Below are 27,143 nucleotides of genomic sequence, written 5' to 3'. Positions count from 1 at the left end.
AAAACAACACTGCTGTGACTAGTGTGAATGTGGCAAACAGGACATCTTCCTGGATTCAACATCCTGGTGCTGGAACATTGTTCCTTTTAACTGCTCATATAGTACAGGTTTTCAGTTGAGGGAGTGATTCCTGGGTCAACAAAGGGTTTTTAAGCCACGCTTAAAATCAAGCTCACCAGAAACAAACACATCACAAACCATGCATATACATTTGTGTAAAGCAACTTGGATTGTTTTGCATACACAAGTCTTAATGACATTTTTTTTCTAAAGTTTCTAAAGTGCTCAATGCTATCATAATCCAGCCTGCCTGTAAATTATTTAAGTGCCATTATTAGACAAAGTTAAATGGGCCGAATGCTGCTTTGCATATGGCTGTGCACGCATTCCTCAAAGTAGCCTTGTTTTCAGAGTTCAGATGTTGCCTTTCATTTGCATTGAAATCAGGCTTGACCATTATCAGCTCAAAGAAGACAAGAAAGACCTCATGCCTGAAACCCCCGTCAGCCGGCGTGTCAGTCCGGTCCACTCCGGCTTTTAATTCGCTTTTGAGGCATTTCTGACATCAGGCCTGACATTTTAAGGCCATGGAGATAGAGAGCTCTTTGTCTGCCAGCGAAACTCTTACTGAGGTTTCTCTCACTGCTGGATGCACCATCCGTCATTCGCCTCCTCTTATCAGCGTCTCAGACCTCACATCTCTCGCCCCCTATTTACTTGTCGAGTGATGAAGGCTTTACACAGCTCCCCTCTCCCCCACAACCACCGCTAATGGTTGATGCCCGTGACGTATATTCACTCTTGGCACGGACAAAGTGTTGGCTTGATGCACTGTGGATGCAAAAGATGCTTTGTGGTGTGGTTATCTGACCTGACTGTCACTTAGTCTTAAAGCACGACTACCTCAATGAAGGTTTTTAACAGTCGACAAAAAAAATTTAATTGACCTCATTTTTACTTTCATCAAGGCACTTTTTCATAGGAACAAAATGTTTTTTTCTGCACATCCAGCTACTTGGCTTTACTTTGTTTGTTGGCCATGCTGAAAATGTCTATTTGAATAAGGGCTGTCACATGATTAATCACAATTAATCACATCCATAATAAAGTTTGTGTATGTGTCTGTTTTCTGTGCATATTAATTTTGTGTTTATAAACCAAGGTTATTTTAGTTTACTAAAATGATAACTTGGAAAATGTTTCTATTCATTGAAATCAAATCAAATATTGACCTTAAAATTATTAGAAAAACTTAACCAGAGGGAAAATTTAAATGTTGCCTCAAGCATAAACGGAAATAAGTTTACAGCACTAAAATTGTAATAATAAACAAAAACTATAAAATTTAACTGAAATACAAATTGATTAAACTTTTATAGCTAAATAAAAAATAAACAAATCAATTATAAAATGACAAAAGCATATACCAAAATTGCTAAACTAAAATTTAAACATAAAAAATAAAAATAAAAGCTAATTTAAAAGATTTGTAAAACTAAAATCAAAACTATAATAAATCTGTTATAAACACATACATACATACATGTATTTATAATGACCAATAAGTTAAATTATATTAAATGTTTATTTATTTTCTTATTGTCTTATTTTTATTAAATATATGCATGCATGCATGTGTATGTTTTTATATATTATTTAATAATAATATGCACAGTACACATATATTATGTAAACACAAAGTTTTATTCTGGATGTAATTAATCCCGTTTAATCGTTTGAAAGCCCTAATTTAAATATAGACTGTTTAAACCAGTTAGGTACTCCAGTAACATCTTGACCAGCCTATGTGGATTCATTGGGTTTAGTTTGGACCTTAACGACTATAGATTTGTGTTGTAATTCAGGGAGATAAATAGATTCTTTTAAAGATTGAAGTGAATTGAACTCAAGTTAATTGCATTTTAAATAACAATGATAATAAAATCAGGCATTATTACCTAGTAGTTCATCTAGGTTATGGTTGCATCATTGAATACCCCTTCAATCAGAATTACATCAAATTACAGAATGGGATGCAATATTTAAGAGTTAGGGTTTTACCATTATCTCAGCATTTTCTTCAATTTTGTGTTTATTAAAACCTTTTCTTGCAGCTGTATAGATTTTAGTCATAGTCTTTTGTTCATTCCAACAACCCTGTTCACTATTTTTCCCTCCTGTGTTCGTTATTCCCAGATCACAGATAACACGGCTGTTTTATTTTACGACAGCATCAGGGAGTCACGTTGAATTGCAGGCAGGTTTTTTACTAGCAGCTTGAATTTTTTTTCGGATAACCTTGCTATTGCTGTAAAGGCAAAGGTCAGGCTAGCACATGAGCTTTTCTCTCCTTTAAAATAAAATAAAAACCCGCTTTTCTGCCCTTCAGCATGGCTGTCTGTTCTGAGCAAGGCCCGTTTATAGAGGCTGTTTACTAGGACAGGCCCAAGAGGTTCTGGTAGATCTCAACTTTTGAGCTAGATTTGTTCCATATGCAGGCCATAAAAATAAAGCTGGAGTTAAAAGGCCCTCATTCTTCTTGACATTGTTTGGACATTGTAAACGTCTTTAGAACTGTGAATATTAGATATGTGCATTAGTATTAGAGGACTCTTATAAGTGATTGATCGTGAATCTTCTCAGCTGATTTATCTGGCAAGTTCTCAAGCAATCAAACTGACCAAATCCCTATTGAATATATGCTTTTGACAAATGTACTTTATATTAAGACAGCGGGGTTGGGGCAAGGGTCATAAGCAAATCCTGTAAGACCCCCTCCTCTCAAGCTTTGGGCTGATGCTGAACGTAGCGGTTTCTGCCTCATCTTGGCCCAATCCTCCACCATAATGTGAAATGTGAAAAACATTAGCTTATGGCTCTGGCGAGTTTTGAAAGTTCCCATTGGCCGTGTTCCAGTCCAGAGCCAGCTGTGTAGTCAGTATATTGACTGCTGTACGTTTTTGGAAGGGTGAGAGAGACGCCAGTCTTTTTCCACACTAAACTGTTTTTGGACCGAAGGCTCATCCACAGACATTCATTTGGCAGATAGGCGACGTGATTGTGTGTATAAAATGACAATGTGTTTAATAATTGCTGTTGATAACATACAGACCTAAATATCTTCGATTTACATTTATTCTCAATTTAATGCAATATCTCCCTGAATCAGTTTGGTTTGTCAGTCTCCAGGGAAGCTACGAGGGAATCTATTAAAATGTAAATAGTTCATGGAATCATTTTTTTTCTTCCAGTATTCACACAAATGTATCCTTGTGGAAATCTGTTCTCATCACATTTGTGTGACGTTTGTGGGCCATAAATAATGAATGTTTACCTGCGTGTGGCAAAAGATGCTTTGAGCTTTTTGGCTTAATCTGATTTTATGCTTCGATCCTCGTCTTAAGTATTTTACAGTTGGGTCTGAAAGTACAAAAAATTATGCTGGTTGCCATCCTGTTTTTAAAATCATTTTATGTAAATGTATTCAATTGAGAAAATTAATTTAATTGTATAAATCATACTTGGAAATGTATTTGTGTATGTATTTATTTTTTATTGTATTGTATTGTATTGTATTTAAATTTTATTTTATTCTTTGAATGCATTTATTATTTTAGTTAATTATTTTCAATTATTCTTGTGTTTTTTCAGCCTCAATCAACGTTATCAACGACTACATAAAAATTTAAATAGGAGCATTTTCTCTGCCAATAATGAAAGATCATCTTTCAGGTCTACAAATGCAATTCATTATCAATAAACAGATTTGAAATGACCATTAATGTGCATTGCAATGATTCTATTAGCATGCTGTGCATTTAACTCTTTTGCATCTTGATGTTTGTAGAGTTTGTCTCATTTCCTCATTATCGATTGCCTATTGTTCATTCTTGAAGAGGAATTTAGGGGTCATTAAACCTCTACCCCCTCATCTTTTAAAAATCATTTGGGTCTTTTCTAACGCCTGACTATCGATGGTACAGCTAGACTTTTGAACGTGCCAGGAATGGGACTCTTGTGAAGGGGGGTATTATGATGTAGAGGTCTGTCAGGCCGTAGGCAGAGGATGACCCTCCTAATGGTGACCCCCGTAGCCAGCTCTTCATCTGTATGTACACCTGCAAGGGCCACTAACCTAGTTTAGCTATCAGAGGCAGCCCAGCCTGTGTTCTGTCCTATCGTGAAGAGGACGAATGGACACATCTATTTGTCTTTGTGACGTGGAAACACATGGATACAGGACAGCTGGTTCTTTGCTACTCAGATCCCAAATGATTGAAGTGCACCGGTCGGCCATTACGGCGAATCGGACAAATTAGTTTGTACGGTAGGCTGAAATCCCATCACAGGCCTCGGTTAAATGAAACTGTAGGACATTTCTAAAGCCTGGCAAAATTGCTGCCAATAATAGTTGAGTTGTGCTAGCAGAAAACCAGTTTGGGCTTCTCAGAGTCTCTTTACGCTAATGAGACTTCAATCAAGTCTCATGGCCTAATAGACATTGATGGCAGCAGATTGGACAGCCACGATGATGATCATCTTAACTCGGTTAAGCCCTCCGTTGAAGTTAATAATGTTGAACTAATCACATGTTCCCTGTTTTATATCAAGCTTTTCTCTCTGTCCTCTGATTCTCTGAAGGTCAGCCATGGGAGAGGCTGCCCCGTGCAGCAATGCCTCAGGCTAAACTGGGCAAAAATAAAAGTCCCACATTTTCTTGAAAACAGCTTTTGTGTTTTAAATGTGCTTCTCATTATAGCAGCGTCACATGTATCGGTTTAGTCTTGGCTTCTGTTTCAGCCTGTTGTTGGTGACAGCGAGTTGCTTACGGGAGATGTGAAATGCCCATTGTGAACTGAGGCGATGTGCCCTCACATCCGTAAACAAGCCCCCTCCATTTACAGCCGCTTTGCAGACGCAGTCATTAGCGTCATGGTCCGTGAAAAGAGGGCTGATCATTGGCCTCAAGAGGAATTACAAAGGGTTTGTTTGTGTGTCTGTTATAGTTGTTTTCTTTCACTGACAGTTGAAGGGGAGGAGTTAACAGATGCTCCGCCCAAGCTGTCTAATTTGCTTCATTTGAGATGGATCGTCATTTCAGGGCAGAAGTGCATTTTTAGATTTTAACTGAAGATTATGAGGGTACAAGAATTTTAAAAAGAAATTGACCCACGTTGATAAGCTATTTACTATAAACGCTGCAATATTTCATGAAAAAATATGAATTGTAATTCTGGGTGTTAATTTGTCTCGTTTGTGCAAGATGTCATTGTGGAATCAAAACAAATGCCACTCTTTCCTAACAGAAGTTATTCAATCATCCTGTTTTAAAAACAAAATTGGCGCTTAAAGGTGCACTTGGTAATTTTTGCCTCTATATCGCCCCCCTCTGTATAAACTATATAGTTGCAGGTTACTTAAAGGGGAACTCTGCCGAGAAATGAAACTTCTGCTATTAATTACTCACCTTTGTTCTTCTTGCATTCTTCTTCTCAACGCACATTAATATAGTTATGATGAGGTACGGGAGCCTTCTGACTCCCGCCCATAGACAGCAACGCAACTGACATTGTGCGCTTTTTTCAATTGAGAAATCATTATTGTGAAGAATGTTTTAAACACTGCTTTTTTCATGTACTTGCTCAGCTTTGTTTGTTTGTTTTACTTTTTTATAAAGTAAAATGCAGCATTAAAGAATAACAACTTGAACCAAATGCAGAAGATGTTCTGGTAAACAAGTAGTGTACAGTTATTAGCAACCTGTTTAAACCTCTGCTGTGCCGGAATCTTCCGGCTATTCATTCTAATCTGATCCAGCATTATACATGACTGAAATGTTTATTTAGGATATGCTGCATTGTGAGATTAATTATGTTATCTAGCTTTCCCTTTGTTGCTAGGGGCAGCAAAATGAATCCCAGACCGTTTGGGACTCGCGTCTCCTATTCATCACCCTCTCCATTTTTCAGGGATTATCTCCCCAATACTGCTTACTGGATTATTTATATGCGTTGCTACCAAGGCCAAACAGTTTAGCTCGTATTGTTTGGATCCGGTTTCCCTCGTGTTGGAGGTGATCTAGGCCACCGTTTCCTCTGTTTTGCTGTCTCTAAAGAACATCTCTGTTTACCATGGTGTGGATTAGGAAATGCTGTTTGGGTGGTAAAATGGGAGCCGGTCTTTTTCCCGCCGGTGCGTTGGAGGTGCCGTAAACATTACAGCATGCTTGTCCCCCTCTTCCTTCTCCTCCCGTGCCCCTGCTGACTTGGCCGTCAAACCCCCAGGAGGGTCGCCTGCATCCTGAATGATTTGGCTGTCCGACAGGTCCGTTCCCTGAGGTAACGCTGGACGACAACAAACAATGGCTCTTATCAGACTCACAGCTGACCTTAAAATATGAGCCTGTTATTCTCAGGTCCCTTTCCTCCTCACGTGGGGAGAGGAGCCAGGGTCAGGAGGTCCAGCGCTCTGCCTCGCTTTATGAATGTTGTAGGCTTTATTGTGTTGTGTTGTGCTTGCTCTTGAAGATTGGGTCATGAGCTCAGCAGAGCCTAGTGGTGGATGAAAGATTTGCCAGTCACTTTTTGACGATGGCCACTGCCTCATCCTACCCAGCTGTGGAGCCGTAAACCCAGAGCGGGATTATCTGCCGAGGACAGTCGACTTGCTGTTTATTAGTGCCGGAGAAGCGCTCCATTAGCTGGAAGGCACAATATATGTAAGGCCATTTAGATGATCTGTGGTTATACGTTTGGTCAGCACGAGTGATCCATTCTGTATTCTGCATCGCCTTGCTCTGTAGTGTGAAGAATAGACAATTTTATGAGATGCTTACCAGTAATGCCTTTGGGAAATGTGGTAGAATTCTGTCTCTTCCTAACATATTTTTCCTACTTGTCTTGGCCCAGTAATGTAGAAATAGAGCTTGGCCTTTCTTTAACCATCTTTTAACACATTCAGATTTTTTCACCAAACATTTATACAAAACTGGAGATGATGATCTAATTTTCAGATGAATGAGTTTTAGAGCTAGATTAAACGGGGCAAAATAGCTCGAGATCACAATCTCAAAAATTCAAATTCAAAAAAGCGCAGATGGGCGTTTCCAGCCATTTTTGTTAGCGATTTTGCTGCATCCACTCACAAAAATAAAGTTTTGATATATTTACAGTAGGAAATTCACAAAATATCTTAATGGAAGATTATCTTTATTGATATGCTAATGATTTTTGGCATAAAAGAAAAATCGACAATTTTGCATACAATGTATTTTTGGCTATTACTACAAATGTCCGTGTGCCACTTAAGGTTTTGTGGTCCAGGGTCACATATGATACAAATAGATTGCATCAATGTCAAAATATCATTGATGTTGAACCTGACATGTTGACTCATATCAAGACTCATCACTTGATACTTCCGCTGAAGCATGCAATGACATTAATAATTAATCATAATTAATCATCATAATAATATAATAATCATATTTTATTGGTTATTGGTATATGCTTCTGATATGCAGACTTCTTTTTTTGTATTGGAACTATAGGTGTATGACAAAAAAACAGCTCTCTGAAAGCATTGCCAAGTTGTCCCCATTGAACTGACCTTCCTTAAAGGATCTTGCTCAGGAGTTACTCATTAATGTGATTTCGAGAGCAGAACATCACAATATTTTTGTCTGGAGCGACTCGCAGCTAAGTGATTGAGCGTTTTTGGCCTATCTCTGTGTTTTTGCTTCACACTTTAATATAGCCAGTGTGTAAGAGTTTGTGCAGCTGTTTATGATCAGCTATCTTTTTTTGAGAATGCAAGATGCAACTTTCTGTTTTTTTTCGTTCTCCTTTTTTGGTCACTGTTAATACATAAAATGTGATGAAGCTTTAAGACAGGCACTTATGAAATGGATTCAATTGTGGCTATTGGTTTTTCTGTGGTGCGAATAATGGAATGCTCAGCTGAATAATACATGCATGACTTTATGAGTGATGATGTATTGCAGTAAATTGAGATGTTTGTTCTGTGTCCTGGGAGGGGTCCTGAAAGCTTTGGTTTCTCTCTCGTGCCAGCCGAAGGCCAAAAGGAGACAGAGGGGGATCTTAGGAATGAGGTTGTGTTTGTATTAGTTATGTGAAGAGTCAAATGTGAAATGGGATCTGGCTTCTACATTCACTGAAATGTGGAAGATGCTCCTCCTTAGAAGAAGAAGAATGGTGCACTTTGGTTAGTTATTTTCAATCTTATTAATGGATAGTTATAGTGGGAATGTTTGGCCTATTCAAGTGTCCGTTATTATAAACCATGAACGGCAGACACGGTGTATTCTAGGACTGTCTAGTGCTTCAAATCCTGTATGGATATTTGAGTTTTAGTTTGTCACTTAGTAGAAAGGTTTTTTTTTTATTGTTCAAATCACTCAATCTGCTGGACCAGGTGTTTACAGAGTGAACAGTTTTATTGCATCAGACTGTTTGATCATCATTTACATGTTCTGATCTTTCCTGACCTGTTCACCAGGACACATTCAGTTGCTATGACAAGATGTAAAGCACAGGCGTCCTCATTCATAACTCGGTTATAATCCCATATTCACTCAAGAGCATTTAAGCACGTTGCTCATGGGCATAAATCACAGCTTTCATGTTTCTCGCACGTCCTTTCATCAATGCCGCACATATTTCTGCAACTCCTTCACTTTTAGACACTGTCTCATTACAGGAAGAGAATGGAACGTTCTCCTTTGGGACATGGAAATGGTGATACCTTAATTTCATCAGAAGCGGCCTTATCATGGATAAATCGTAGCATGAAACCCAAACAAATGTTCTTGCTTTTTTTGGCTGGTATGCATTGTGCATAGTGATGCATTCATTTTGATATCAGCCGTTCAGCCCGCAAAGTTGCCGGGGGCACCGGCATTACACTTATGAACGGTGGAACGCTACATATTACAAAAAAGTAGCTAGAAAAGTTGACGTGCTTGAAAGTTTTATAGAAAAAGGAAATATGTTAAAACAGAAATCGAGTTAGTCGAGTTGAAAGCAAATTTAAATAGGCCCGTGTGTACTTGGTAATTTTGATTTTCCCTGGCAATTACAGCGTGGGATAATGTGGGCCTCAGAGTACTTGGAAGCCTGTATGGTACTAGACAGAATTAGCACAAGGCCATTAGCCGAGACGGCTAATGATCGACTCTACCCCGCAGTCAATTTCAAGGGAAGCATCATGAATTGATTAAAGCACATTTTAGGCTAAATAATAATTGCTTCTGATAATAAAGTATCTTCATCTTCAAGAGTTATCTTCAAAACAAGAGGCTTGAATATTTTCTAATATAATGCCAAGGGCATCATCGTTTGAAAGCGATTTGAAAGCGTTTTACTGAGAAGTGATGTTGGCGGTTGAGATGAGTTTATTCTGCAGTCCTCTTTTCGGGTCACCTGGCGTTTTGAGAGTCTCAGACATGGGGCCACAGTGCACCTGGACTCCAGATCAATATAATGTTGTACAATTCTACAGAGCTGTAACACAATCCCACTGTGTTTATCAAACTAATGTATGGAGTGGTTTTCAGCTCCACTGGTCCGAGCAGATTATTCAATCTCGCTCGCACATTCGCACACAGGTTCGCTCACAGACTGCCGCTTTGTCTTGATTTTTCTTTTATCGCATATGGCAGTGATGTCTTTTCAGAATTACGCACGCTATTTATCGTCATAATGATCAGGAGAGATGACGTACACAACGGACGGCTCAATTACTCTTTGTTGCTGCCATCATTAGCGTGGTGGGTGCACATAACGTATAGTTCCATGGAACACGCTGCTGCGTTTATAGTCAATCGTGACTTTGTTTTAACTTCAGAACGTCATATATTACTGCAGGGGTGATGTAGGAGCGCTCGTGAGGTTTGGGAACCTCAGGAACATTTTGGGGGGTGTTTAAACCCCTAATAACAGCCAGCCCACGTTTCAGGTCTTGGCGTGCGCTCTGGCCTGGAGGATGTGCAGAATTTGGCACCTGTGAGCTTCGGCTTTTGTAAGCGAACTGTTGTGGATTACAGCCGGCTGTAGATTTGCTTTTAATTAAATGCCATCTTAGTGTTTTTCTGGCCCAGCGTAAGCCGCTGTGGTGCAGATCGCCAACAGATTACAGTTTAATTACCAGATTACGGCAGGAAAGCGGCACTAAACCGTGGAGCACGAGGAGGAGGGAAGTTGAGGAGATGGTAAACATGGCATTATGGCAAACGGCATTCACCTGAGATCATATCATTGTCAAACAAGGCACCGACACAAAGCTGTCAGCAAATGAAGCCTCAAAGTACAGTTAGATCCTCCTGGTCTGTTTGGAGAGCCCATCTGATGTGCTCGATTACCGTTTGATGAGGCGTTGGGGAGTTTGTATTCTCAGCCTCAGACGTCACAACCACAAACAGTTGGCTAAACGTCTGATGCACAAGGCACACTTTTCTGGAAACACCTAAGCACGCTCAAAGTCGTCGTCTGATTGGTTGAATTTTACACGGTTTTCGGAAGACGTGCGTGTCTGGCTACGCGAGACTAGGGAGTTAGCCGATGAGAATTTTCAGCACAAAGGAAAATTTAAAAAAAAAACAGCATAATACTGTAAGCATGTGAGATAAAGTGAAATAGCAGGTTTTAATGGTACTGGATCAGTTCTGCAGTGGAATCATCATCTCAGATCACGTGTTTTTGCAACACCGTTCTGTGGTTTTGTTTGATGTATATTGGCTCGATGCAGTGCTATTTTCTTACAGCTTAAAGGAAAAGTTCACCTCAAAATCAAAATTGTGTTATTTTTTACTCGCCCACATGACGTTCAACATGTTTTAGGACCTCCCGCCGTCTTCGGAACACAAATACAGATATTTTAGGTGACATCCGAGAGATTTCTCAACAGAAACAGCGATTGTCTGCAGACTTTTAAAACACGTCTAAAGGCGTATCTTTTTACCCAGGCTTTTTAATAACGTGTTTTATGGTATTCTTGTTGCTGTTTATTTGTGTATGCTGAGTGTTTGTTACATGGTTTGTCCCGTGCAGTGATCTGTTCATATATATTCTTTTTTCTTCTATGTACTTATGTTTCTCTTTGACGGCTGTGAGGTGACCTTGGGTGTTTTGAAAGGTGCCATCAAATAAAATGCATTATTATTATTTCCAGGCCTCCTCATAGACATCATGGTTATAGTTGTTGTCAAGGTCCAGAGAAGTAGTAAAGACATTGTTAAATTGGTATTAGTCTATGGTGCGCGTTCACAAGAGCACTTTGAAGCAGTTAGGGTTATGCGCATTCGATTCAACTCTGTGTTTACAAGCAGACGCACGCTCTATATAAGCTGATCTTCGCAAAATGTCTGATGATTTCGATATTGAGGAAGACTTGCGCTTTTTTGCCCAACCAAATGCGCATGCATCGAAGTGCTCTCGTGAACGCGCACCATAGACTGACAAGACAGAGGAGAATATAGCGATTAAAGTCGTCATTTTGGTTTGTTTTTGCACATAAAGCATTCTCGTCGCTTCAATAAGATTCAGTTGAAAAATTCATTGAGCCACTATGAGCGGATGGACCAATTTAACAATGTCTTTAGTACTTTTCTGGACCTTGACAACAACTATAACCATTATGTGTATGAGGAGGCCTGGAAATCTCTCGGATGTCATCAAAATATCTTTATTTGTGCTCCGAAGATGCCGGGAGATCTTAAAACATGTTGAACGTCATGTGGGTGAGTAAAAAAACACACAATTTTAATTTTGAGCTGAACTTTTCCTTTAACACCTTTTGTTGTTTGCGTCTGGAGGTCTGGGTGGGGTCACAAACTGAGGGTCTGGTGGGAAAAATTAGTCATCTGTTTCCATTCTGATGTTTTCTTGGGTATTTTTCAGAATATCTTGTATCTGAGGAAACAGACTTATGTAATATGTTGTCTTCAATCTACTTCATCAGCATAAATACTTAATGTATTTTTTTATTTTAGAGCAATTACAATGTACAATGTTGTACAATAACAACAATGTACATTACTACACTCAAAAAAACCAAAAACATCTCTGTCTAGTTAAGGAAAACACATTTATGTTAATTTTAACTCAACCATATGTTGTCCGCTTTAATTATTTATCACAAAATCAATACAGAATGACTCGATGTTAAAAAGTGTTGTTATGTAACACATCCTTTCTGAGAGCGCATTCATGATTAATACTAGACAGTGAATAGTTATTTAACAAAAAAAATTATTGTGTAGTCCATCTTATTAAATTGGCAGAAATGTATTCTTGGCCTTTTATATCGCAGTTTCTTGATGTCTCACCCTGAGATGCTTAAATTGTACTCAAGGAGTTTTCCTTCCATCTGTCCATTTAAAAAAAAAAAGTTTCATTTTACTAAACTAATTCTTCACATAAACATATGTTTTCAGTCTAAAATTTTTTTAAATTTCAGCTGTAATTTGAAATCACATTCCCATAAATTTGTCTGATAAAATGTTATTTTCATGTGCTTGTCTTTTAATGTTATTAAAATGTCATTTGTTTTCTCCTAACAGAGCCCCTTTGGACAAATGTTTCAAATTTGAAAATGGGTTCACGTTAAAAAGCACATTTTCACATTCACTACAAACATTAAGACAGAGCCAGTACATGGGTTCATCTGTAGCTGACATCACAGCTCCTGGCAAAACTCAATGGATTCTTTCAGACTGGTGTTCATATATCGATTATGTTCATACGGCCCTGGATGTGCCTGAGAGATGAGGGCTCATCTGAGCTCCCATAATCCCCTCACACTGCAGGACACAGCTCTTGTCCTCCCTCAGGCTTTACTATTGAGTCATACCTTCTCTCTCTCTGACCCAGTGAACTTAAGTTTCGTTTTGTCTGACTGTCCTGGTGAGGCCATCAATGAGGCCTTGGCTGGTGAGAGGTCTTGTTTTTAGCTGTGGATGTTTGTTTGTAATAATAATAATAGCTATAAACAATCTATAAAAAATTGTATACGGTTTTTATAATGTCTATAAACAATCTATAATAAGTAGATAATACTATTTTATATAAACACTAATGTTATTATTATTATTATTAATATAAACATATTTCCTGCACTGGTCTTAAGCAAACCTGTGATTTTTCTTTACTGCACAGTCTGTCTGACCTTGAACCTGCGCGCTTTTGTTTGGTGATGTTTTTTAATCTGTTTTCAGTATTTCATGCTCTCTAAACCCCAGACAACTTCCCATCAACCTTCAAGCACAATAGAAGACAGCCGAATTTAACTCCATGCGAACTTCTTTTTTAATTACCTTCTTCAAGTAAACCCCCGCACATGCCCATCGACAATTAATATCGCAAGTTTAGTTGCTTATCGACAGCTTCGTGCTTCCTTCCCCTTTCCATATGGAGAACCTTGTGTCTGGAACGGTCCTCTTGGGCGCCCCCTCTGCCGGCGGGGGTCAGCGCAATTTAGCTCTGCCTCACTCACATGGGCTCAAATTAATAAATTGAGGGACCATCGAGTGTCCGGGGAGCTTTCGACATTGTCTTCCTGTCACAGTACTGTTGAATAGGTAACAAAGAGTAAAGCGGGTTAGGTCTCACTGGGGGCCGCTTAGTCTTGAAGCCGTGATGAAGTATATTGTCCGTATGTATGTCTGGCTGTAATTAATGGCGGCAGACGCAGGCACAGGGAGTGGCTTTGGGCAAAAGTAATTAAGAATTTATTTACTGCGGGTGTTTATTCAGACCGTGATATTTTGGGCCATGCGTGCAGATAACAATAGAGAACGTGTTTTTATTAGTATGCGTAAACCAGCGTTATGGGTCGCTGGTCTTTTCTGATGCTCACGGACGACAGGGAATAAAACCATTGTGAATGCAAATAATGCAGTGCACTAAAATAGGACAACAAAATAATTGGCCTCATCGACTTTTAAAAGAGTAGAAAGTGCTTTAGATATTTTTTTTGTTTTTGATGTCAAAGACCACGCCAAGATTATTTTGCGCAAATAAATCGGATTTAATACTCGTATGATGTAAAATCTGGTTACTAAACTGAAACCACTTGTGCCGTAAGGAGCTTTAGATGTTCATTTAAAGCTGACCATCCTTGAGAAACACAAGATGGCAGGTCTCGTGACGCGTCATGAGATACAAGCCTCTTGACATGAACAGATGAAGAACCGCAGGCGATGACCCACCTCTAAAAGAGCCGCGATTCAACCCGCACTCGTGCATCTATCAATAATAAAATCACGCAGCAACCTGCATTAATAAGCAATGAGACTTCTTGAATGTTTCAGATCACTTCAAATGTTTTGATGGACGTGACAGTGGATGTAGCAACGGGTATGTCTGCATGAAAGGACCTCACGCTGGAATATCGCAAGTAGCCCGCTGATTCATATCTTGGATTTCTAACACGTCAGATGTGTCTTTAATACCCATAAAAAGCTTCGAGCATCTCATGGCGTGTTCTTTTGTCTTTCTCTCTTGTGCTCTGTTATTACCGAGGCACCGGTTTCCTGTGATTGTCTAAGGCAGGACTTTAGGTAAATAGATTACCCAAAATGTAGCCTGCCCTACATTAATGTCAGCCCTCGCCATGAGGGACTGCAATCTAAATTCTAGAAATAGCCAGCTGTGACCTGACCTCCTGTCAGGGACCATATAGAGCAGTGCAGGGGTAGACACGGATTGGTTTGATGTAAAAACATTGTGTGGGGACTTCGTGCCCGTTGGGATTACAATGAGGTTGATCCATTTTGCTGGGCCATATCACATTAAAGAGGGCCCCTGGTGCGGCCCCGTTCCCAGTCGAGGGGGTTTCAAGCGCACCCAGAACATTCTCTCGTGCGAATGAGTGTATGTAAGGGACCCATCTGCGCTTGTTTTCTTTGAGCTTGAGTCATGTGACCTATCCTTCTCTTTTAATGGCTGGTTTAATTTGGCAAAGTGCTGGGAGATAGATGTTGCCTGCTAAAGATCATGTTATGTCAAAGGGAGACGCCCGTAGCATTTACAAGAATCTCTTTATTCAGCTGTTTGTCTTTTTAAAGAACAATTTCGGGAGAATGTTTCGGGATGTTCTAAGCTTGAACATGTGTGTGCCCTTGAAATCTGAACGGATTTAGAGTGGCTGTTTTATCATTTAGCGAGAGATGTTTTTTTTTTGTTATTGTCATTGGTGTGAATCGGCTATTGCATTTGGTTGTGTTTCTGAATTTCTTGAACTTGTGGTTACATTGTGAAACTTTTTTCACAAACGAGCTCCAGCTTAAACCACGGCAATTATATTCCCTCCATTGAAACGTGGTTTAAGGCGCAATGCAGGTGAGCTCCACAAATCTTGTTCGTACTTTAGCTCAGCACTTTTTCTCAGCGTTGTCACTGGAGGGAAGGCAACGCTGGATGCTGGGCTTTCTGGAGGCTAATGATACTCCTCGTGGAAATCGAGGATTTTGAACTCTCTCTCTGAGCTCTTGGATGCCGTCTTGATGCCCTGTCAGAGATTTGGCCCGCGGCAGAGCCAGTGTCTCAGTTGCCGTTCGAAAGCGGCTGGACGGAGCTTCATTGACAGTAGTGATGAAAGACCGGACAAAGCTCAGAGCACCAGTTCTGTTCGGCTCTCAACGGAGCTAATTCAGCAAAGCTCACACGCAAACAAACCTCTTCCACACAGACTGCCAACCTGTTACTGAGCATTCTGTAGAAGTGCATAGAGAAGAACTACACTGTTATCAATGAATCAAACTCATGCAGACAAAACCGATGTCACTTTGATGACAAATGCATTTCTTTTCATGGTTGTTATGTACACATCATTTCTTGTAGCTAACAATGCAGTAAACGCCAATGTTTTAGACTTTTGGGGGTCAAATAGACACTTAGACATGTCTTGGCAGTTTTCGCAGAGTATAAACATGTATTTTTTAAAAGGAACCGTGATATCTGTTATACTTAGTTCTGTGTATCTCATGTTCTCAAAATGCTTTACAATGTTTATAATCTAAAGTTGATCATGTCTACCCTTTCTCTCTCTTCCACAGCTGTTTAAATGCTTGCACATACTGCAAAACCAAGCACGCCAGAGGCGATCTGGCCAGTTACCCCATAGAGGAGCTTGTTGAGAGAGCCAGACAGTCCTTCCAGGGTGAGTCCAGAGTCCAAGCACTGGCTTTTTTCTTATGTTTAACCAAGGATATTCAAATTAACAAGATGCGCCACTGCTGTTAAAATGAATGGCGAGGAATGCAACGCTCAATATGGCTGCTCTATCGAAGGAAGTCCCGCCTTATGGTCAAACAAGCCAACCGTCAATCAGTAAAGACTGATGGCTCTCGTGAGGCGCTTTCCAGATGAGGCGACCTCGAAAAAGAAGATTTTTAGCGCAATTTGATTGGAAATATGCTGTTTATTCATGATTTTTGCCAGCGATTTTAGAAATATATGCCTTCCCCCATTCAAGTAGATAGGACTGTTGACTTGCTATGACGTAAATAGCTGCCCAGAGGCATTGCAAACATGGCTGCCGAGTGGCAGGACTTCCGTAAACAGACTTAACCCAGTCCACCCGACTCTAGTCTTTACTGCTCCTAAACCTACTGTAGGCTTTTTTGTCTAAAATAATAATTTAAAGATCCCATGTGTCGTTTTTTGGGGGATCTATTGACAGAGATGCAATATAATATACACAACTATGTCTTCAGAAGTGTATAAAGACCTTACATAATGAAGCGTTATGTTTTTATTACCTTAGAATGAGTTATTTGTATCTACATACACCGCGGGTCCCCTTACATGGAATTCTCCATGTTGTTTCTACAGTAGCCCTAAATGGACAAGCTGCTCTATGAAAGCACGTTTCGTAAATGCATTATCTCCTTTGGCAAAGAAGCGGAAACGTGACATCTTAGTCCTATGTCAGCCACCTTAGTTCTTCGAAAGGGAGGGGTGGAGTGAGCTGTTGGTTGCATTTCTCAACCTCGCCGCTAGATGCCGCTACATTTCATACACTGGACCTTTAAGTCATGATAGCCTTTAAAATAAATACTTCAAAGGTCTATAGTAAGTGTGTTAGGTTTTTTAAAGTGTGTATTTTTATGCAATTGAGAGGTCAAGGATGATGTTTTGATAGCGCTCAAGTACAAAATCTACAAAAATAATACTTAAATAATATTGTGAAGTACCATTACACCAGGTGCACTACTCATAGCATTCGTCACCAGGCAGATAAAGTTTAAAATCCCTTTCATTGTTGTTCACAAACACTCAACCAGCCAATCAGAAGATGCTTCCTTTGGCCCATTTTGGGAGTGCTATTTTACTTGTAATGTTTATTTTGGTAAGGTTTTGTAAAGTTAATTCTCTATATGGCCAACAGATTAAAAGAGTGATGTGTTTTTAAACTCTCATTGCTAAAGCTGGTGAAATCACTCACTTTGTCTGAGTTGTACAGTGTATCGATTGGGACCAAATGCAGGCAGCTTTATTTTTTTCTCAGGCATATGCTTATGTTTTTTGGTCCTGGAGATAATGGCCATCAACAGATGTGCCAATGCATCTGCTTTGAGCTGCGGGCCATGTTTACACACACACACACACGGTCCTGATCCTTTCTCTCCTGGATGGGATTTGAATGGATTGGATTGATGGATTGTGTACTACTTTGGAGGAGAGCTGTTTCGCTTCATCAGAGCTTTTATTATGAAGAGCCGCATACATTAGACGTGTACCCAGACCCAATTGTCTGTCTGTACTGTTTGATCACTGAGAAAATCACACTCGGCATTACTGTGTTTAGTGCTTTGAGCTGTGCAGTGTTTGAATGGGAGGGCCGAAATGTGATTTGGCGTTTGTTTTGGCGGATTGCAGGATACTTTTGTGTGTTCCATACAGGATTGACCAACGTATCAAATAATGATGATGTATTTGTTGATTATGATGCCGGTATACAATCAGGCAATAGTGAGCATTGCAGGTTTTTGGCCATTAAGATATATTTTGTAATCGATTTATTGTTTAAAAGTTTAGCGTCACTTTACTGAAACGTTTTCATGATCGTGTTTGAAATTAGTTGTTTGTGTGTGCGTGTGTGTGTAACTCGTGGCTCATCAGCAGTTAGAGATGTGGAAGTATGGGGCAACAGGCCGTTGGTGGTCTACTATAGTGAGAGAATAGAAGCCTGTGAAAAGAGGAAGTTTGAGGTGGTTGATTGTCAGATTGTTACGTTTGAACTGCATTGAGCAACTTTTGCATGTGTTTGTGGATTTGTGCATCTGTATTTGAGGATGACTATTATAGTCGACACACTTGACGGGTGGTTTTGTGATCTTAGACTGTTTTTCTGTGTTTTGTCGTTCTTGTTTGAGTGCTCTCGGTATATGTATTTTAAATAAGAATATATTTAAGGTCAACATAATACTTTTAAAGACATGCATTTCAGTCTGTCTTGATCACAAAATTGTATTCAAATTGTAGAAAATGTTTACTGAAACTTTATTCTGTTAACCCATGCATGCATGGATTTCCATGGTTTATTTTCTATTTGGTTTTGGGGAATGTAAAACCATGTTTAAAATATGTTTGAATGAAAATGTGTTTTATGAGATATAAAAATAAATATAGTATGACAAATGTGCTAGTAATTTTGGCCATACACTAAACACATTCATTGGATTTATTTTTGCAAAATTATATTCTTATATTATTGCAGTATTCTATTCTGAATATAGGCAAACATAATGTGGCTGAAAAAACCTATTAATTTACCTTTACACATCTGCTAGATGTGAAACCATCTACAGCAAACCTACATTTTTTTCCATGCATGTGTTACCTGGGGTTGAGCAACAGGAGATATTCGGCCAGATAAAAGAAACCATTAGCTGTTCCTAACACCTGTAAGAGAGAAATGCCTTGCATGCTAAAGCATCTATTAGCTAATAAAATAAAACTCATGGTTTGCTACACATCATACCCGCCAGTGCCTTTAATGCAATACGTGCAACATACATTACACGCCTGCACGGCCAGTACACGTAAATCATCTCGGTTCACAACATGCTCATTGAAATATGAATGTGGAAATTAAGAGCAACACCTGTATACATTAGATATTTACGCAGCCAGGCTGTTTTCCTCTAACATGAGATGATGGAGGTTAAGAGATGCCTGTTAAACAGAAAATGAGTCTGAAATGCCAGCTGGAGGCCTCGCAGTTCAACACCGCAGCGGTACCTACAAAATAAAGCTTTTCATTAATAATCTTGTGAATAATGTATCTCCTGCCTCAAAGGCAAAAAACATTTTACGATTGCCTCTTCTTTCTCTGTTTCGTAAGGGGACTTGAGAGACCTGCTGCAATATTCGCTTAAACCTTTTCATCTCCTTCCACCAAACCCATAATGGATCCTAACCTGGTGCATGCGTGTAACTAAAGTGAAGATTTATTTCATTTGCGCTGAACTGAGAAAGGGTTTTCTGTAGATTTCTTTCATTTTTATTTGATGTAGCAAAGATCTTCTGCCATTTCAAACTGGATGCATGCGTGTCATTTCCTGAAAAGTCACTGTACCAAAATAAGTGTGAGGCCAAAGGTGTAATTTGCTGTGGTTTATTAAGACCTTCTCTCTGCCCTTCACTAGAAGTTACATGTAGTCAAGATATAAGATGAAAATGAATATATTTTTTGTTTAGTAGTTTGGCATTTTTCCATCCATAACGTGTTTTTTGTTTTGTTTGACCTACTACTAGATATAAATGCACTCTTAATACAGATGTTATTTAATCTTTCTCAAGATAATTCAGTCTTGTCACTTCTCTGCTGTGCCTTTTACACAACTTACTGTTTATTACTGAGTGTCATATCGTGTCGGATGTTTAAAGCACACTAGTGTTGTCACGATACCAAATTTCGGTACCAGTCGGTACTAAATGTGACGTTACTTGCATTTCCCGCTATCATTTTGAGCGCTGTTGAGCAAATTATGAAAGACCTCTGATCGGCTATTGTGTTTCTAAGGTCATCGGATATGTCTTCTAATGGCTCCTTACCGAGCGCTTGCGCAACCAAACCCGGAAGCGCGTGAAATGATCATTGCATTGCACTCTCTACCGAGCGCTTACACAGATACACACGGAAGCGTTTGAAAGTCTATCAAAGTAAAAATCAAACACTTCCGTGTGTATCTGTGTAAGCGCTCGGTAGAGTTTGGCCTTCTGCGTCTTCATTAAGAGTTTAATCATCAGCAGTAGATCCATTGATTCTTCTGCCCCTCGCTGTATTCCGCCAAAGCGAGACTTCACGCATTCCATCACTGTCACTCTTCAGGGTCATTGGATGCATTCACTGTAGCAGTATGTATTCACTTTATTCATCCATTTATTCGGCTGAGCTGTTAATGTGAAAGTTGAGTTTGGTAAATGTGGATCAGTAGAGTTCAAAAAGTGTTTAATGAATGAGTTCTAGACAAATACAGGTGCTGGTCATATAATTAGAATATCATCAAAAAGTTGATTTATTTCACTAATTCCATTCAAAAAGTGAAACTTGTATATTATATTCATTCATTACACACAGACTGATATATTTCAAATGTTTATTTCTTTTAATTTGATGATTATAACTGACAACTAATGAAAATCCCAAATTCAGTATCTCAGAAAATTAGAATATTACTTAAGACCAATACAAAGAAAGGATTTTTAGAAATCTTGGCCAACTGAAAAGTATGAACATGAAAAGTATGAGCATGTACAGCACTCAATACTTAGTTGGGGCTCCTTTTGCCTGAATTACTGCAGCAATGCGGCGTGGCATGGAGTCGATCAGTCTGTGGCACTGCTCAGGTGTTATGAGAGCCCAGGTTGCTCTGATAGTGGCCTTCAGCTCTTCTGCATTGTTGGGTCTGGCATATCACATCTTCCTCTTCACAATACCCCATAGATTTTCTATGGGGTTAAGGTCAGGCGAGTTTGCTGGCCAATTAAGAACAGGGATACCATGGTCCTTAAACCAGGTACTGGTAGCTTTGGAACTGTGTGCAGGTGCCAAGTCCTGTTGGAAAATGAAATCTGCATCTCCATAAAGTTGCTGCTGCTGACCAACACATTACTGTGTGTTACACATTACTGTGTAACACACAGTAATAGAAAATCTATGGGGTATTGTGAAGAGGAAGACAAATCGGCTGTACACACGAAAACGCAAGGGTGGCGTTTCATATTTATCCACTCTGAGACCCAGGTTAAAAAAATAGCGGTTTCCCAAAATGCCGGATCCGTGTGGACGAAACGCCGATACGATGCAAAATCTTTACGTAAACAGCATAGTTTCTTAATGCCTGCAAAATTAGATTAAACCATGTATGCTTTTGCTTTCCTTGACAATGTAATGTAAATTCTACACCCATCTCTGAGATACCCATCACAGTCCAGGTGCTGTATTCTCACATCATGTTCTTGACGATCATTAGCTGATTGGCCACAGAATGATTAAATACACACACACGGGGCTTGTTCTGATCGGGTCCGATTTGTGTCTTACCCCTGCTGGCTTTGGCCATCTGTTTAGCTGTGAAATGGAAATAAAGCCTCACATTAATTACCCAGCAGTAGGGGGTGTACATTACTGTATCGTATCAAGAGGCGTCCATATGTAGAGCACCTCCTGATTTACACCGTTAGCCGCCAGCTTTCCTTTCATCACCGTGAGGTCTGGACAGACACCTTTTTTCCTGCATCACTCTTCCCAAGCTTTGTAGGCTCTCCAAAAGTGGATTTTTTAAAGCAATCCTTTATACGAACCCTTGCAAAGATGTGGGAAACATTTGTATGACCCTAGTGCACTTAACAGATGCTCCGATTTCTTCTCATTTGTCCTTCAGCAAAACTAGATTGATGAAAAAAAGTAAATTACATATGGTGAAATCGTAAATATTAAGATTAGGTTTAGCTTTGGGCCTCGCAGTCTTAATGGTGTTTGCGCTTGTCTTCACTTTCAAGGTTTTGTTGGAAGTATATTGACCAGTGCGGTAAGCGCAGACCAAGACGAATTTATTGACAGCATGTGAAACAAGCTCGTCCACTCATATGGCACTTTAAGAACACATCATTTATTCTGCTCTTTCACTTCTTATTAATTCATGGTTTCTAAGCCATTCGGACACCAAGAAGGCCTCATTAAGAATAGGTTCGATCTTACTAGCTTTCAGGAAAACACTCGCAGACGTTTTTTTTAATTACCTCACAAATCACTGGCATCAGTGGAATAGTAAAAGTAATTGCACATAGAGTCCAAAATTTGCGTCCAAAATTTTCACTTGTTAAAAAATAAATACGAACTCACGTTGTGTCAATCACATTTACACACTGTCTCTGATATTTTCGATTTCGATATGATTCGACAAGCATTTTGAGAGGTGTTTTGACAATTCAGAGACTCCGTACAAACGAGCGCCAAAATCCAGGATGGCATCTCAGTGCACTTCATCTCACAGCACAAAGTACTGTATGAGAACCAAAGAACGCTTTTTCACCATCACGCCGAATCGTTCTCGTTGCTGTAAATGTTTCATTTTCCACCGCAGGGCTGATAACGGAAATTTTTAGAGTGTAAACACAAACGCGTCACGCGTTGCCTTGGTAACACAAGAGACTGAGCTATAACGCCTCTGCGCGCATTCATTAGCACCATTCAGAAAATTCCAAGCCGAGAACAGTTTGTAATCGTGCTGTGTCGAAACATAACTTGTTAACATAACACACAACATAACTGTAACGGCATGATGGTAGAAAAGCGCTCAAAGTGTGGATTACAAAAACAGAATATAATTTGGGCAACATTACCAAAATCCAGGAGACCCAAGGTCCGTTCGCGGTCTCCGTCGATCCATTCGCTAAACTGAAATACTGTTTCACGGGAGAACTAACTAAACGGATGGATGGCGGCAGATGGGTCAGGGCTTTAGACTTACTTTTTGCACTGGTTGCACTGGTGCGCCTAAAAGCACAAAAGTTAGGTGCACCCAAATTTTCGACCGCATCACATTTAACACCGCAGTTTTACCAGTTCACTTTTTTTAAAATCGCTGTCCATATAGGCAAAATTGACTTGTACATGATTAACTAACAATCTGGTCAACATAAAGTTCTTTATGTGAAGCACAATTCTACAAGAAAGGTAACTTACTGAAAAAGTGTTGGTGCTTAACGTGCTTCACTGAACTGAAACTTAAAACATCTCAAGATAAATGGACCAGGGCTTGACATAACCTGGGAGGTTGATGGCTCCGTGTCAGAGCATTGCTTATTATTTTCGGACCGATCAGGCCTTAACTTAACATTATTCACGAAATAGTTGTCAATCGTTCTTTTCATCTTCTCTCATCATCCGCGGCTACATCCACTCTGTTTAACTGACGGGCCTATAGGCTCCTCACCTCTCTGTCTGACTGCAGCACACACATTTTCACACGTACACACCAGAGGTTGCGCTAGACTTTTTTATTGTCCGTCATTTTGACTGACAGGCTCGTAAAAAATCCGTAATAATCTATTATTACCCGTCACTATGGTGCAAGGTGGCGTTAGGTTGTAATTAGTATGTTCGTGACGTCATCACGCTGTACTTGTGTCTCAGAACTTGTATTTTAATACAACCTAATGCCCAATAAAGCCGTTGTTGTTTATATTCATCTATATATTTATGTTTTAATGTTTATGTACATATGTGATTCGATCTGGGAAAACCCAACACATGGTGCAAATTTATATATTACAGTTTTTGATACCATATTCAAGCCCTTTCCAAATCAGTTTTTATTTTGCTCATACCTTGTGTATGTAACAAAAGTTATGGCTGAGGTCGGCTGAAGCGCTATGATTTTCAGGAACGGAATTTGGAGGAAAACGGGTTTAAAGTTAAGTGATGAAAATAAAAGCACAACAGTCCAGTATCACAAGTAAAAGTCACTTTAGAGTAGTAAAAGACTTACTCTAATATCAATTTAATAAAAAAACATTTCCCAGTGTTGAAGTCTATAAAAATACTCAGAGGTGGACGAAGTACACAACTTCCTTACTTGAGTGAAAGTACAGATACTACTGGTCAAATATTACTCCACTACAAGTAAAAGTTGTAAAGACAGATTCTTACTTAAGTAAAAGTACAGAAGTACGTGCTTTTAAAAGTACTCAAGTATTAAAATTAAATTTCCTTTATGTCAGTTATGCATTGTTTTATTGTCGTATACCTTATGCCTCTGAAGCGACCTACTGAATACACTGAGTAGCTCACAGTATCAGTGGTATTAAAGGAGTAGTTCACTTCAAAATTTGCCCCCATTGACTTTCCATAGTAGTTTTTATTCCTACTATGGAAAGTTAATGGGGGCAAATTTTGCAGTGAGGAACTCCTTTAAGAGCTTCATATGTTTAGCACATATATGTTTCGTTTAGATATAATCCTGTATGATCATTTAGCCTAATTATCCTCATTAGCCCCTAGGCCTATATGTATTTATGAGCAGTGTTCTTTTATTTTGTATATTCCCTTTACCAGTTTTAGCAGCAATTTACCAGTAAGTAGTAAGGTTCTTGTAAATAGTTAAGTGTAGAAGCCATGTGTTTGTTGGATTTATTACCATTTGTATTACCATAATTTAACTACAAACATAAACTATAGCTAGTATAATGAAACTATGGTATTTTTAGTTGCTGTGGTTTTACTAAAGAATTCGAATGAGATTTTTTAATTAAATTCCTCTTTGTAGTGTGTTTGTGGTTTTATTCCAATAGGATTTACCATCCCACCAATAGAATCCATCACACACAAGTAGACAACATGTATCCATAGTACAATTCCCATTATAACCATTAAATCCATCACATTTTCTGTTGTATTTTGGGCAGGGTTCTATTGTTTTTATTTCAACAGGAATACTTAAACTATAGTAACTTCAGTAAAAACATCATTCATTTTCCAAATCGCTTTAAATGATACAGCAGCAGATCAGAAGTTAACACGCACGCGTAGCTCAAGGTGTATGTGATGCTTATTTACCGTTTAGCAGTTATGCCGATCATTTTCATGACAATGTTTCTACGATCTTTGACTGATCGTAACCCACAGATGATTACACCACACTTTAACGTGTGCCTTTTTCGTCTTTTATTGTTCTATTTACCTTTTTAGAGCGCTATCAACGGTGTATCAGCGCCTACGTTTACATTAGTTTAGCGGGAAGATCCCAGAGTTGCCAGATTTGCGTTAAAAAAATCTGCCAAATGGCCATTCAAAGCTTGCCGGAAAACCGCGAGCATAGAAAAACTGAAATACTTGGCAACAATAAAAGGTCCTGGCAGATCGCAAGCCAGATAAATTGCGCACACAGGAAACCCCGCTGCATAGAAACCATTTTCTACTTTTGGATCTTTTTATAAATGTAGTGGAGTAAAAAGTACGATATTTGTCTTTCAAATGTAGTGAAGTTAAAGTAAAAGTACTCAGAAAAAATAATACTCAAGTAAAGTACAGATATTCAAAAAGTGTACTTAAGTACAGTACTCAGGTAAATTTACTTCGTTACTGAAAAACTCTAAAAATACTGTACAAAACCGTTTGAATAAAATGAAAGTAAGGAAAATGGTGCAGGGCACACTTAAAGAACGAGAGCTCTGCCATTATCACTACACAAGGAAACTCGCAAACATTACAGATAACAACTAATAAGCAGTGAAGCAAGTTTTACTTTGTTTATCATGTGCATAGTGTCTGGACTTTTGATCATCCCTTGTATGTTTTGCGATCGGATAACTCCCGGTGCTGCAGACGGGGAGCTCTGTCATCTCACGAAAACATTGTATAAAAAACTTTGCATGCCGTAGTTTACACAGGAATGGCGGGAAATGTGCATTGCTACTCCTTCATTCTTCATGTTATGTGGTTTAATTTGATCCCAGCGTGACATCCGACGGGTTTTCCCAGATCGCATCACATATGTCTAGTCAGTAACAATGACGGGTGAAAACACGCACGTCCCTTCGCGAGCATATCAGGCTCTAATGAAGGGAAACGGGGAGTTACAAATTGCCCTCATTGTAATCCGTCAAAATGACGGACGGACGGCCTTCAGATTTTTCTGTCACTTTCAGAGAATTTTCGTTTAACACGAACTCTGGTACACACACGTACAGGAAAATCTGGACCACGGCTAATCAGAGGGGGGTCCACCCTTCACTATCTCTGATTGGTTTAGACCACGATATGGGCCTAATTTGTGTGTTGTTGAATCACAGGGAGACTTTCAGAGTCGCGGAGACTTTTTCTTTTCTCCCTCGAACGGCTGGTCGCATCGGTGCGACCTCAGATTATTCTTATTCGTACCATTAAGAAATAAGGTCGCATGTGCGACCAAATTGGTCGCACTCTACAGCCCTGTGGGTGTGAAAAACAGGTAGCCTATTAGGCCTGTCGCGATAGTCAATTTATCGCGCGATATATAAACTTAACGTTGATCGTCATTGTGTTTATATATGCGTTTGTTTACATAAAAATGAATGACATTAACATTTTATCTGATCGCGCTGTCTCTGTTAGCGCTGCCCTATGTCTGTGTGTCAAAAGCGGGGCTCGCGCACACACACACAATCACACGTGCGGACAGTGGCAGGTGAAAAGACTCAAGGAGTTATACTGTTTTCCTGATGAATGAAGCCATTTCGGAATAGTAATCGACTGGTGTCAAAGCCGCAAACCTCCCACTCCGATATGAAAGCAAAGGAGCGTGTGAACAAGACGCTCTACTCTTTAAATACAGAGGTAACAAAAACAGCAACACAACTGATTAAAACAAAAGACGCATTTGGAGCTCGAGAGAGGTCTTACAGACAGTTAAAGGCAGAGTGGGTGATATTGTCCAGAAACATTTTTTGTCATGTTGGTTGGAAATCTCTTTACATCCTGATAGCAATCAAGAAGTATAGTGGTTAAATAATATTTTTATGATTATATTTTGTCTGTGAAAGGCGTAGGACCAAAAAACGTTCGCTCAATCAAAACGTTCTGGCCAAACGCTGTGACTGGTCATGTGTACATTTTCAGCCAATGTATTTTTCATA

General features: G+C 39.3%; 1 protein-coding gene across 2 annotated transcripts in view; it reads left to right on the top strand.

Moving 5' to 3' along the window:
• The window catches only part of cdkal1 (CDK5 regulatory subunit associated protein 1-like 1), a 419,123-nt gene that overhangs the window by 160,246 nt on the left and 231,734 nt on the right, over nucleotides 1–27,143 (top strand). For both annotated transcript variants that reach the window (XM_057341126.1, XM_057341127.1), the window contains exon 8: nucleotides 16,073–16,176. In XM_057341126.1, the coding sequence (XP_057197109.1) occupies nucleotides 16,073–16,176 (104 nt within the window). The remainder of the gene's footprint in view (nucleotides 1–16,072; nucleotides 16,177–27,143) is intronic.

This window comes from Triplophysa rosa, linkage group LG8, assembly GCF_024868665.1.
Source record: "Triplophysa rosa linkage group LG8, Trosa_1v2, whole genome shotgun sequence".
In the NCBI taxonomy this organism is placed as follows: domain Eukaryota; kingdom Metazoa; phylum Chordata; class Actinopteri; order Cypriniformes; family Nemacheilidae; genus Triplophysa; species Triplophysa rosa.
This window is presented reverse-complemented; position numbering and strand designations above follow the sequence as displayed.